Here is a 14,316-nt window from a genome sequence, read left to right on the forward strand (position 1 = left end):
CGGTAATGGGCTGTGTACTCCGACTGGACCCTTTTGTAATCCGAAGCTTTGTAAACAAATTCTCAGCCCCCACTGTAACCTTCTATTGACATTTTCTTCATAGTCCTTTTCTATACAGAGATTACGGGATGCCCCTCCCAATGAATGACAAGCAACAAACAGTAAATGCCAGCGGGAAAGGGGGGACACGTCAGTGGTTCTGGCTGACGTAGGTTGAACCATTTCAGACGTTTTAATAACAAATCCCCCGCAGGTCAGAGGTACGGATTGAGCTTTCAAGGGAGGCGAAAGGTTCGAGGTTCCTGAAGAGCACTAACTGGGTGTCTTGAATTTCATGTTCTGGCCTCAACACACTTTTGTCACCCAGGCCAAGACACATTACTTTAGGAATTTGGGTTTTGTGTTCCAAAAGAACACAGCAGAGGATATAGAGGTGATCCTTGCAGTATTCTGTGTGTCCCTCACTGAACGGCAAGGAGGGACGTCCAGTCTGTGTGTAATTGGTACAGAACCCCTCAGATATTACAGTGATACTCAAGACAAATTCTGACTGCATGAATCAGCCAGAACTCCCACCCCTGGTGTCATGTGTCCTTTGCCAAGACGGTCGTGGCCAGCACATTAGCCCCTCCTTACCTCCCGGCATTAGGAGAGGGAGCACAGACTGCAGTGAGGAAGCTGTTCTTGAGAGAGCTAACATCCGAGCACTGGACTGCAGAGGCATCCCTTCAAAGGACATCTGTGATCCGTCAGGAAGCGCCAAGACACTAAAGGGAAACCTTGAAACACATAGTAAGGTAATTATCTTATTTTTATTATGATCCTTTTTGTACTAACACCAGAGAGATTTGTATAGAATGCACATGTTGCAGGCTATACCTGGTATAGGAGATGGTATAATACAGCAGGGCTGCAAACAGAATGGCAGCCGGTTAGACTGAGAAACAGAGACATGCGTCTTGAAATACAGACACCAGAGCGACGGAACTCTGAAGCGTTCCGAACGATCGGCAAACGCTGTCAAAATAAAAATATTAAAAATCTAAAAACAGTTTCTGTGGCACTGCTAGCCCCGTGCTCTGAAGAGAACATGCCATTCTGTTCTTGTTGATTCTTGAGGAATGTCCGAGCTCGTTTCATATCAGATGAATCCCATGAGTCTGTGGGAGTCACGCCTGCCAACCGTACCTGAATAAACCGGGACTATAAATAAGTATGGTGTAAGAGCTCTGACTGACCTCACAGTGGAAACACACTTCTGTCTGCGTCACTCGATTATCTGCGGACATATACAGCCAGCAAACTACTTTCCGGGTGGAACAATCTTGATAAGCCTGATTAGATCTCAGCTCAGTCCAGGATTAGAGCACCCTATTTGTCGATGTTTTGTCATTTTCTGTTGTTTGAAGGGAGTTTAATCAGTTCAAACCTACAGTTAGATGGAAACTCTACTTGTAACACACAAGGGCAATATTCACGTGACGGTAATGCCACGACAATTGAGATTTTGCTCACGGTTATTCCCGAACATCCTTCTGCAGACCATGGTTTTAGAAAGGGGGCAAGGGTGTGGAAGGGGTTATCTAGCCATGTTGTTGATGCTGAATCGTTGGGATCTTTTAAGACCTGACAAAGTTTTGAGATCAATCAGGTACTAGGAACCGGCCCAGCATTGTATTTAGGCATAGGCTTTGATTTCCTCCTTCCAGAAAAATCACCATGTGACTATTCGCTTTACCTGTTCTGCAGCATAATATAGTGTTAAAATAAATCAGCTGCATGTTGGATGAACACAATGCAAACATCTTGAAAAAATAAATTATACCATGAATCAAGTGGAGACAACAGAGTTGAAAGGTCATGGTATTGCATGGTTTTTAAAGAACCAGGAAGCAAAGATACAAAGAAAAGGATGGTACAACAACACAGGCCTGAACAGAGCAATTACGGAGCGGATGGCCTCCACTCGCTTGTACATATCCTTATGTTCCTATGAGGATCACAATCCAGTATTGTGTGTTTCAGTGTGTGACTCTGCTGGTCCCAGTCAGCTACCGGACAGTGGTCCGCAGACAGACCGACTGACCAGACACGGAGAGCGCAGCAGGCATGGTTCTGCTGGAGGGAGCGGAGCTGGGCGAGACCAGGACCCGGGTTCGACTGGAGCCCTTCGCTCACCAGGTGGGGGGCCACACATCGATGCTGCACTACGACGAGACCACCCTCTGCAAGCCCCTCTTCTCCCAAGAGCAGGTCTTCTACGAGTCACTGCCAGCTGACATGAAGCCCTTCACCCCCCAGTACAGAGGTAGGACAGGGTGCAGCCAGGTGTTGCAACAATCTTCATAACACTGATTAGATCTTGATGGTCCAGCAGTTAAAGAAAAGGGCTTGATACCAGGAGGTTCCTGGTTCAAATCCTGGCTCAGCCACTGACTGTGTGTCACCCTGAGCAAGTCACTTAACCTCCTTGTGCTCCGTTCTTCAGATGACAGTAAATCTGAAGTGTAGTGCTGATGCAGTGCAGCAGAATAACGACCCAATACAGTTCCACGGTGAAAAGAAGCTTTCTTATTGCTTTAAGTAATAAGACTGGCAATACAATGTAACGATGACAACAGTAGTGCAGTGTAGTCCGGGGTTTGGTGCTGGCTTTTAGCATCAGCTCCCGGATATATTAGCCGTCTATAAATGACAAACGTGACAATTTAATAGACAGACAAAACAACACGGAACGCTCGCGGTTAGTTTTTCACTGGTACTCCTTTACAGGTCCTTTCGCAACCATAACAAAGGAACAGATCGCTTCGCCACATCCCCTCAGTCACGCCCCCTTTGGTAGCGAGTGCAATCGCTTTTCCTCCAATCCGCGATTACCACATCGCCTACTGCATTAAGGCGATGACTTCTGGTATTGTGACTCCGCCCCCTTTCTAGATGGCCGGCTTGCGACTTTCCCTGGAATTAATTGCCAACCCATCCAGTCCGGGGCACACTGTTCCTGTTATACGGCGCCCTCACAGGTTGGGATTTATGACTTGGCTTCACTCGCTCGCTGTCACAGTAACGCTGAGACCATTGTGATTTTGCTGACCCGTGCGGTCATGTTTATTTTGCCTGGCCCTTGCTTGGTATCTCCAGTTGCAGGGATTAGAATACTGTTGCATACTTCAATGGTCAAAATACATTTCAAACCGGCCCTTTGGAACCTGACATACAGTCCAGCTACATCCTTGTCAGATCCTCATTAGATCTTTATTAGATCCTCATTAGACCCTCGTTAGATACTCATTAGATTACTAGAAGGACTTGCAATGCGTCCCCCGCCTCACATGCCAGCTGCTGCTTTGAAATGACTTTTAATTGTGCCAGGCAGAGATACCCAACAGGCTACAGAATCCCCAGCAATGACATCACAATGGATTTATGGAGCAATGGAGCACATACAGCCCGGAGATGCTAACACAGCGCTCTTGTAAACTGGCCAGAGAACACACCACAGACAACAAAGGGTTAATAAAGCCCCCCTTTTATTTCCTTGCCATTTATTTATTGATGTATTTATTTGTTTGTTTGTTTTAAAGGCACAGTCAGCATTTTCCAAATGTGCAGCACTTTGTACTGAAGTCAATGCCAAACTGATAGTAACCCTTGAAATGGCTTTTTATTACAGAATGATGGGAACGATGAGTTGCCCTCTGAAAGACACGTAGAAGGGAAAGTGCAGTTCTTGTTCCCTGTGGCTCAGCCCTGCGTTTCCCTGGCCAAAGGAAAGCCTCCCGTTCAGGCCTTGCGAGAGGGAGCGTGTCGAGTTTCCCCTGAAATACTAACAGGAATGCAGGCCTGGCGCTGAGGCTGGATTATTGATGACGTTGTTTAGGTAGAGGAAACCCAATCTTTCTCTGCTCATGTCCCTGTTTAACTGCAGCCCCTGGGTGGTCACTGTTGCAGGAGAGACGCAGGGTAGGGCCAGAAAGAGACTGGGCACAGCTGTTGTTGCTGTCAGTTACAAATCCCCCCCCCGGTATTACTGGGCAAGGGAAAATTTTACCCTTTTAGATAATCAAAGCAAAAGAAAAGCTCTTTAGACCACAGCACCGAAATGGGTTTCAGTACAGCCCCTTATCACTGTGATGCCGCTGTGACACATGTACTAGAGGTAGTGTGGCTTTCATAACACACACCCCCTGAGAGGACTGCGGTACAGATCAGGAGACTCCTGCCAGTCTATATCCCAGCCTAACCAGTGAACAGAACTGGCACTGTGACTGAAAACTCAGCATACAGCACACTGACACTTCTGTGTGTTCAACCAATGCCCGGGCTTGGCAGTCACTAATTACACCTGGAGAAGTCTGCTTACCTCCTGCTTCTCCAACAATGCAGTGACCATTGTCTATGATGGTTTGCCAAGTTTTTAAATATGCTTTACCATATCTCTCTAAGCTTTACAATGCTTACCCATGCTCACCATGCTTTCACTATGCATTATTACATGTACAATGGTATGCTTTTATAGGGGTAGACACATAGTTACACTCCACCTGAAAGCTGGAATAGCTTGATGTGCGATCCAGTTGGAGTTCTGGCCAAAGGTTTTGCGTTACCCTCTATATAGAATTAACTCATTTTGCTTTATAAAGTCGAATGAAACCTGTTGAATAATGTTACGTTACCATACTGAATTCCATACCGCTTTGTAGTTTTCCATATACTTAATGAAAAACTAAAAAAAATTGAAAAATGTCACATTTCGAAATCTAACATGAAATACTGTACTACTATTATGGCTTCCGGTAGACTTTTGCGAGATCATTTTGTACACAGCAGCTAGTCTCTGTGGCAGTGGTACTCAACTCTGGCCCTCGAGATCCAATCCAGTCCAGGTTTTTACTCCACGCAGGTTCTAATGTAGTTAATTGAAGCTGCTAAGAGGCAATTAACTAATTTAGGACCTGATTGGAATAACTATTCAGTATTTAAATGAGAAACCTCTATGTTAATTATGCAAATCACGTCATTTCAATCAATGGACAGGTGGGATTGAAAAAGGTAGTGGAGGCAGAGAAAACAAAACAGACGCGTGTTTCATGAGATACGGAGAAAGAAGAGAAGATACATTTAATAGAACACAATAATAAAGCAACGTCAGGACAGAGAGAAAACACAAAGTAAAGCTGTGCTGGTTTGCTGGATCGGAACAGCAAAGCATGGAATTTGCGGTTCATTTAAACGAGTGCTAACCGATGTGTTAACACTAGAATGTATTAAATGAACTTTCTGACCTCTCATTACAGTAGCTTTACTTACATAATTACTTGGTTCTTCACTTTTTTAAATCCAGGACATTTCCTAACGGTTCAGCGCTTTAGACAAACTACTGCATCCTGGAATCAGTGCTGCAGTCACATGGTCTGAGTGCTGCAAGACCATTGGACTGCTTGGGTACCAGGAAGCAGAAGCAACTTTCTTTGAAAAATCTGCATGTTCCAAATTGCAGTATGAAAGCAAAAAGATCTTCAGCTGAAAAGAGGGCCAGTGATACTATTGGCAGTGGTACTAAGAGGTTTAGAATATGGATTTTGCCCTCCATTTAATCCATTATTTTTGTATTTTTGTTAAATGCAGCATGCAGTGTTTCTGCACATGGTAGGGTCAAAGTCTAATATTGTCACCTCGGTTCAGACTGGGGCACAGAACTGGGAACTGACAGTTGAACAGGGTGTCACTTACATGCTTCTTAGGAGCCACAGGGCTCAGATTTCATTTCCCGTTAATCATTAAATGTGACCCAGATTCCCTGCTGCCATGGCCCCCCACTCCTCACGCGATCGCTGATAATGGACCAAGCAGACCAAGCTTTGGGCTGGCACCTTCTTCAGTGTGCACGCAAATACAATGAGAGGAGCGCAACCAGAGGCAAACGGACTTACATACAAACCTGAAGAATGTGTGCAGTGCAACACGTTTCCAAGCAGAAGAAACCTTGGAAGAGTCCTTAGCAGACCACAGCATTGCCAGCGCTGTGGCTACAGAAAGGATACCTGGAATACATCTTGCACATTGGAGCTGGTACAGACATAGTAACATTGTACTGCAATTATTATTATTATTATTATTATTTATTTCTTAGCAGACGCCCTTATCCAGGGCGACTTACAATTGTTACAAGATATCACTTTTTTTTTTTTTTTTTTTTTTTACATACAATTACCCATTTATACAGTTGGGTTTTTACTGGAGCAATCTAGGTAAAGTACCTTGCTCAAGGGTACAGCAGCAGTGTCCCCTACCAGGGATTGAACCCACGACCCTCCGGTCAAGAGTCCAGAGCCCTAACCACTACTCCACACTGCTGCCAATGAATTCACTTCACTGGGGTTTGGTCTTTCCATTGTGATGCCATTGGTTTGTCAAAGTTCCCACTGCGGTCCCATTCTACCAATGGCAGCCTCCTCCCATTGTGGCAGATCAGATATATATATATATATATATATATATATATATATATATATATATATATATTATAAAGAGGGCTAGAGGATAAGATCTTTTGTGAACTTGGCTGGAGTTACTTGTTGCTAAGCGAATGGTCAATATTGCTGTCTGAAAGCATCATGCAATGCACTTTATATGACAGCATCACGCTGGTAAACATTCCTCTCTCTGCTTATAGCATCTCAGCGATAAATATATTTTATTAGGAGGCTCTTCAGAATGTGACAGCGATGGCTCTGGGCTCATTCCAGATCCCTGTGATTCTGATAGCAGTCTCATTGGAGCTCAAAGCTTTTGACATCCTGTCCAGTTTTTGACACTGTTGGCAGAGTAAATCTAAATTCCGAGCCCCAATCCCTTCTGCAGACAGCTGTTTCATCTGTTTGGTTGTATTTTATTATTTTTTTTAAACCGACTTCACATATCTAATCTTGACCCAGTATAGTTTTTACGCATTCCGATCAAAAACGTGTCCTGCTAATTTGCTGACGGGGTGTTGATGCCTGAGTTATGAAGCCTTGGACAAGGTCAGCGCTTGGGTCAGCTCTGCCGTGAAATAGATTTTACAAGAGAAACGATCGCAGGAAATTGTAACTGAGAGCCAGGCTTAGACAGGTGGCCGTGGGACTGTACTGTAGGAGGGGAAGGGGGAGTATAAAGCAACCCGCTAAGGAATGGATGTTTCGTTCTGCCTCCAGGACTCATCTCTGTTTATGTGGAGAAGGACAGCAGCGGGCACATCAGCCTGGTCGCCTGCCCTCAGAATGACAATGAGAGCCCAGCCCAGGAGTCTCCCATGGCAACAAAGAGGACACAACAGAGAGCCAAGACCCCCTGTGCAGCAGAGCACAAACCAGCCAGAGAGGGACCCCTGCTGGACAGAACCTGCAATGACAGGTACTTTTTTTTTATGACCAGGAGGCAAACTCTACACCAGGCATTTAAGGCATAATGACCTAGTTTAGAATCTGGATGGAGTTTTAATTCCTTAAAATAAACAAATGATAACATGGTTAGAATGGGCTTTCCAGCTGAGAGAATTCCAATACTGAGCTGAGTACAGATGCAGGACACTACTGAGACTCTGTTAAGAGGAACCACATTAAGAGGCGATCCAAAATAATATATATTACCATTTAGTGATCACTGTATATATGACACTATAACAGTCCACTCATAACATGTTCAAAAGGATGTAGTACAGTTGTACACTGGCCCTGTCTTTCTGCTCCAGGTGAAGAGCGAGGCCCATCTTTCTGTTTGCCAGTAAGCTTGCCAGTGTGCGTTGCCATGAATTCACCGGCAGTATCTGTGGGTGTTGCCATGTTGTTCCCAGCAGAAGCAGTGTGTGCGGGACGGGGAAGGGGAAGCGGGACGCCTCCTTCCACATGAAGGATCCCAACGGGAATGAGAGTGCCACTCCGGAGAGGAGCAGCCACAACCCCTGGGGGCTGCACTGCCACCGCGCCCAGCTCATGCGCATGTCCTCCGACAGCAAAGACAACGAGCCCTACAGTATCCTGAGCCCTGCCGCTAGCGCAGCGCAGTTATGGAGTTTCTTACTGGATTCCCAGGTGCTTTTAAAAACGCCCCGCACTGGTTTACTGGATTTACACCACCCATAACTTCTTTTTTTTAAAAGGTGGAGCATGAGTGGAAATCTGGAATCTCATTGATTAAGAATTGGGTTACAGTTGCTGATTTTAGTTACAGAACTAGCAGCTTGAAACAATTTCTTGGTAAATTAACACACACACACACACTCCAACGGGTTATTTATTTCATGCACTTTAGCATTAGCACCATTAGCAGTCAGGGGCCAGTTTCACAAAGCACCACTTGCACTTAACAGACTGCTAGCTTGCATTCTTATTTCAAAAAGTACAAGTCTATATGATTAAAAGACACATGTGTTATTATTATTATTATTACTATTATTATTATTATTATTATTATTATTATTATTATTATTATTATTATTATTACTATTATTATTATTTAATGGAAGTGAATTGGATTTAGCAGACTGCTACCTAGGACTGCCTTGTGAAACCAGCCCCTGCTTTGTGAAACCAGCCCCTGGTGTTGATTTGTGGGTGAGACCCATTCTGTGTTGCTCCGCTAGAGGGTGCTGCAGCGTTACCGTATTCCTTGACCGCAGCCTCAGGGTTCCTGCTGCTGGAGAACGTGGCGTCCACGTTCCAGCTGCCCTGCATCCTGGACCTGAAGATGGGCACGCGGCAGCACGGGGAGGATGCCTCAGAGGAGAAGAAGAGGCGCCACATGAAGAAGTGTGAGCAGAGCACATCCTCCTCTCTGGGCCTGAGGCTGGGGGGCATGCAGGTAGAGTGCAGACACCCCTCTGAGGAGATCATCAAGCAAGGGGAGCATCTCCTTTCTAAAAGGCTTCTGCACAGTCACTAAAAACAAATTCATATAGGCAACATATATATTTATGGATGCGCATTTTTTTTTATATGAAGACGATGGGGGTAAACTTGCCCCCATAAGTTTCTTTTTGCAATGAGGTGCATTTTAATTCCTTATGTAGCACCTTTCATAGTGGACTACCATCACAAAGCACTTAGTGACATGCTAAAGCTATAGTGGCAATCTTTAGGATTTCCGTCCTCTCTCCTTTGTGTCTGACCTTAAGCAGTTGTCTTCCTCAGGTCTACCAGGCGACCACCGGCCATTTCCTGTGCAGGAATAAGTACGACGGGCGGACGCTGACGGCAGAGGGCTTCCGACAGGCCCTGTACCAGTACCTGCACGACGGGCACCAGCTGAAGAGGGAGCTCCTCCAACCGGTGCTGCAGAGGCTCAGTGCCCTGCGGGCAGTCATCGAGCGCCAGGGCTCCTACCGCTTCTACTCCAGCTCGCTGCTGCTCATTTACGAGGGCAAGAAGCACAGCCCGGGCCGGCACCCCTTCAGCGCCCCGCCCAGAGTCGACGTCCGCATGATAGATTTCGCTCACACCTCCTACAGGGGCGCCACACCCGCGTACGAGGGACCCGATCGCGGCTACATTTTCGGGGTGGAGAACCTGATTAATATGCTCCAGGAAATCAAGGACGGGGACTGAAGCGGCTTTGCAATGGAGGTCTCGTCAGCCATGCGCGCTGGAAACCGCGCCTTGACCCAGCGGGTTACAGGCAGCCTTTGCAACCCTGTTACTTAGCTTTATACTTGAGGCTGCCGCTACAGAAGGCATCTCAGCAGTAGATGTGATGTCAGTAGCACAGTGCGTTGTTTCATGTGCCGAGTGCTCATTTTCAAAAGCTGGAACGACCAGTTCATCGAAGCAGTTTGCTAGAGGATTCAATACAAACACATTGGAACTGGGGCGGGGGGTGGGGGGTTAATGAATGTGAAAGAATGGCCACACTGCACAGATACTTCCCAAACTACCACTGGCCACAAACTAACTTAGTGCATCTGACTGTCAAACGCATGCAAACTCAACACAGTGCATTTAATAAAATCTATTCAAAAGCCCAAGAAATGCATGAAACAAGCAAATACAGTACCGGGACTTCACAAGTGTGTTTCAAAGCCAAACGTCTTCCAATTTTAGCAGCCAGTGTGCAGATCTTTGTGACGAGATTGAGGGGAACGTATTTTAAATGCTGCTTGTGCCCCACAAAGCTCTGGAGGATTCAGGGCTGTGTTTATACCGTGGCTCCCTGCACACCCACTGCTGCTCCTTGCTTGCTCTATTGCTGGAAGAACAATAACGATCCTATGTGCTCCTACTGTGGAACTCCATGCCAGAACATGTCATCAAGTCTGATTCTTTAAAAAAAACAAAAAACACTGGTTTAAAACTGCCCTTGAACTGCTCAGAGCTCTGTCTAGATATGCTCAATACACAGAATATTCTACTGTACTAAGGACATTCCAGGTTGAAATGTCCCAGATTACTGCAATAACCCTGCAATAAACTTTGTTTTTTTTCCAGCTAAGTATTTTGTAAATTAATTGTAGAGGGAAGCTTGTAATCTGCATATTGTATGTTTTAAAAAAAATTGTATGGGCGGCAGTGTGGAGTAGTGGTTAGGGCTCTGGACTCTTGACTGGAGGGTTGTGGGTTCAATCCCTGGTAGGGGACACTGCTGCTGAACCCTTGAGCAAGGTACTTTACCTAGATTGCTCCAGTAAAAACCTAACTGTATACATGGGTAATTGTATCTAAAAAATAATGTGATATCTTGTAACAATTGTAAGTCGCCCTGGATAAGGGCGTCTGCTAAGAAATAAATAATAATAAAAAGAAACTGTGCGGATGGATTTGTGATGATGGGTTTGTTTTTCTGTATTATTATTTGTTCATTTAGCAGACGCCTTTATCCAAGGCAACTTACAGAGACTCGGGTGTGTGAACTATGCATCAGCTGCAGAGTCACTTACAACAACGCCTCACCTGAAAGACGGAGTACAAGGAGATGAAGTGACTTGCTCAGGGTCACACAATGCGTCAGTGGCTGAGGTGGGATTTGAACCGGGGACCTTCTGGTTACAAGCCCGTTGCTTTAACCACTGGACCACACAGCCTCCTGTATAATTGTCCATTGCTATAAGCATCTGCTTCTGTTATATGGAGGTATTTGCTGATCACGGAATGGATGTTATCTGAAAATACCTGCTCGTGAATGTTGCTTAAGTTTACACAATTTCTCCAAGATGTCAGAGATATCTGCAAGAGAAAGGTTAAAAGTAGCGATGCCTGCGTCTGCAGTGTGCAAGGCATTCGAAAGACTTGCCTGTTGCAACTGATAATAAACATTATTCTTAACCAAGAGTCTGTGTGTCATTTATTATTATCAATCAATCAATCAATCAATCAATCTTTGTTTTATATAGTGCATTTCATAGTGGACCACCATCACAATGCACTTTCCAAGATGCAGTGACAACAAGAAAATCCATAATACTTTAAATACAGAGAAATGCATAATACATGCTATACAGTTTTTAAAAAAAACATTGCATAATACATGATATAGTACCAGCAAATTATTAAAATTACATTTTGAATCAATAGAAAAAAATGCTTAATTTAAAATGATATAATTATCTACTTGAATTAAGAACCCATCAAAGAATGGAGTGTATATACCTGCAGCTAATGTTAACCCTAATAATATTTCAAAATATTAGTTCTGTTACATGTACATAGGCTCAGTAAATCATGGGACTGGTTGTACCACTGTCGCGGGTCTGCGGGTTTTTAATGTCAATTTGCGGGTCACTTGGGTTATTATGATTAGTATTTGTACTAGTAGTCGTAGTAGTACAGTTATTTGTTTTACTTTATTATAATTTATTTTGTATTACTATTTTTAAAAGGTTAAGCGTGTGTGTGATTGTAACAGTAACACGGAACAAACTGAATTCTTCTACGACTGCACCGGAACCGAGCTACGGAGAACAGCTTGCATGAGCCAAAATGGCGTACAGCGGCTCGCAGCTGCATATCCCCGGGCCTACACTGTGAACCCTGTCTGCTTCCTCCACTTCATGCGCTGTGTTACTGACGCCAAAAAAAATGTCCGCAACACGTTACCGTCGCTTCCTGCGGCTCTGTGAAGAATGGCCGATAGACGAGACAAAACGGGGCCGGGACCTCGCCACGTTTCTCCGGCAGAAGGTAGCCCTCGCGTTCCGCGAAGGGGAGAGTACGCAGGTAAACCTTGTGCATGTTTGTTGTGTCATATTGATCACCCTGCCAGGCGACAGAACCGAGCACGGAGAGTCGATGGCAGGTTACATAACTTTATGCAAACACACAGTCTTCCTGATTTCTGAGATTTATTTTTTTTGAAAACGTAAAGGGGAAAAATGTTGTCGTTCAACAGCGAAGTTGTCATTTCAGTGAGTGTTCAAACGGACCTGTTGTTGTGTTTTACGGGGTGCACCGGCCTGTGTCCTTCAGTGTTTACGTGTTTTCGTGTGTGACACCGGGGGCGCTGCAGTGCAACTACAAAAAAATGTTAGTTTTTGTTTTCCTGTAAGAAGCTACAGTGTGTCTGATGCAGCTTGTAATAAAACCTGGAGCGACTCGCAGTGCTCTGCAGCAGGAGTCTGATTCCATCTCTGCCTTTCAGATCGCAGATCCAGAGAAGTGTGATCAGATGTATGAGAGTTTAGCTCGGATCCACGCCAATGTCTATAAAGAGAAGGTAGGGATTGTCTTCTGCAAGTGATCATCCTTTTGACAACGAGTTACTTGCACCCTTCATAAACCAGCAAGGGAAGACGGGAGCATGTTTCATGTTCAATAACGCCTGTATTTGCTGTACATATTCAGATATTAAGTTGTACCAGCAGTTTTCTTTTCTGTGAAGCCCAGCCAGCCCCTTAAAGCTTTCCGTTTTACTCCACAGTTCCCTCGTGTCCGAGACACCAGTTTTACAGGAGTGACAGTGGAGGAGTGCAGAGTTGTGTTAGCCACAGGTAAGGAAAGGAGCCTGCATACCCTGGAGATCCACAGCCCTGCTTGCAACATGAAACACTCCGATACACCGATAACACTCCGCAAAAGCAGGCTCAGCGGTAGTGTGTACTGTTCAGTCACTAGTGTTGTCCTTGCATACCCGTGTGCTTAATTTATATACGGATAACAAATAACCAAAAGCCCTGCAACCAGTGATAGTGTGGCTAATGCAAATAGATTTTAAAGTCTTGTTAATAAAGTTAAGATTTAAAAGAAAAATATTTATATAGACAGCTCTGCATTTCAGAAAATGAAATGCAGCTTGTCAGAACACTAAACACTCCGGTCTTAGAGATTAAAAACGCTTGGAAATGACCTTTCGTTTAGTTTATTTGGCGAGCTTGCAGGCCACTGGTGTGTCAGGTTAGTTCTTGATTTCTTCTTGCAGACAGCATGCAACAAATGGAGGACATGAAGAAGGGGATGTGGAAGAAGCTGAAGGAAAGGTTTTCCTCGAAGGCTCCAGAAGAGGGCGCTAAGGAGTGAACCCACGCTCTCGCTCTTCCAAACTGCACAAGCCCTGTACATGCTGTATGCACTGCTCACCTGTATATTGCCAGTTTTAAAATACTATTTAATAAAAAAAAAAAAGGTGTAATAAATCTTTTCTTTTGATGAGAGCACATGCTTTACACTACTCTCTCTCCCAAGTGTTCCTTCACAACACAGATCAAGGTTTGCAGTTCGGGCTGTGATTAGCTTTAGACGCCATTCTTTTTTTTTTTTTTTTTTCTTTAATTTAGTAGTCGCCAATTATTTTAATTTTTTAGGCTCAGCTCACCGCTACCACCCCAACGCTGATTCAGGAGGGGCGAAGATGAACACACAAAGCGTGTGCCGTCAGCCGCCCGCTTCTTTACACACTGCAGGCTCACCCTGCAGCCACGTCAGAGCTACAGCATCGGAGGACAACTCAGCTTACAAGCCCTTAGACTTAAGACTTAAGACCCCCCCCCCCCTCCAACTCCATGCAGAGCGCCTTTACCAGATGTGCCGCTCGGGAGCCCCAAAAAACAGGACATTAGACACCATTCTTTTTAACCATCTGTGAAACTGCAGGCTTATTGGTTCTTATTAGGATTATTTGTGTAACTGTTACAGAACAAAAACTTTTTCAAGAATTACAGAGGTAAGTAAAGTAAGCCTAAGGCTTTTCACTACTTGCTGAGTGTTTGTGTCCTGTGTGCAGAGGTGTCGGCTGCTGGTGTGGGTGTGTTTCAGTCAGATTACACTATCAGGCACCCACACCCACACCAGGGATCATTCTGCACGCCTGCAGGAGGGTGGCACCATGGGCCTGAACCACACCTGTCTGTTTCAG

General features: G+C 44.9%; 2 protein-coding genes across 3 annotated transcripts; both read left to right on the forward strand.

Annotated features, from left to right (window-relative positions):
• The first annotated feature begins 479 nt into the window (after positions 1 to 479).
• LOC117433600 (inositol hexakisphosphate kinase 3-like) lies at positions 480 to 10,459 on the forward strand. 2 transcript variants are annotated; one of them, XM_059003406.1, is made up of 6 exons: positions 480 to 797; positions 2,026 to 2,308; positions 7,197 to 7,395; positions 7,835 to 8,013; positions 8,666 to 8,841; positions 9,171 to 10,459. In XM_059003406.1, the coding sequence occupies exons 2-6, from the start codon at positions 2,110 to 2,112 to the stop codon at positions 9,582 to 9,584; spliced, it is 1,167 nt and encodes a 388-aa protein (XP_058859389.1). In that variant the 5' UTR covers positions 480 to 797; positions 2,026 to 2,109; the 3' UTR covers positions 9,585 to 10,459. The 2 variants fall into 2 exon arrangements, with proteins under 2 accessions (XP_058859389.1, XP_034763999.2); XM_034908108.2 differs by having other exon boundaries at positions 7,838 to 8,013.
• A 1,469-nt stretch (positions 10,460 to 11,928) lies between these two features.
• On the forward strand, positions 11,929 to 13,597 carry LOC117434108 (ubiquinol-cytochrome-c reductase complex assembly factor 2). Its single transcript, XM_034056682.3, has 4 exons — positions 11,929 to 12,185; positions 12,607 to 12,681; positions 12,886 to 12,955; positions 13,384 to 13,597. The coding sequence occupies exons 1-4, from the start codon at positions 12,048 to 12,050 to the stop codon at positions 13,479 to 13,481; spliced, it is 381 nt and encodes a 126-aa protein (XP_033912573.3). The 5' UTR covers positions 11,929 to 12,047; the 3' UTR covers positions 13,482 to 13,597.
• The last annotated feature ends 719 nt before the right edge of the window (positions 13,598 to 14,316 follow it).

The sequence above is a fragment of the Acipenser ruthenus genome, chromosome 29 (assembly GCF_902713425.1).
Source record: "Acipenser ruthenus chromosome 29, fAciRut3.2 maternal haplotype, whole genome shotgun sequence".
Taxonomy (NCBI): domain Eukaryota; kingdom Metazoa; phylum Chordata; class Actinopteri; order Acipenseriformes; family Acipenseridae; genus Acipenser; species Acipenser ruthenus.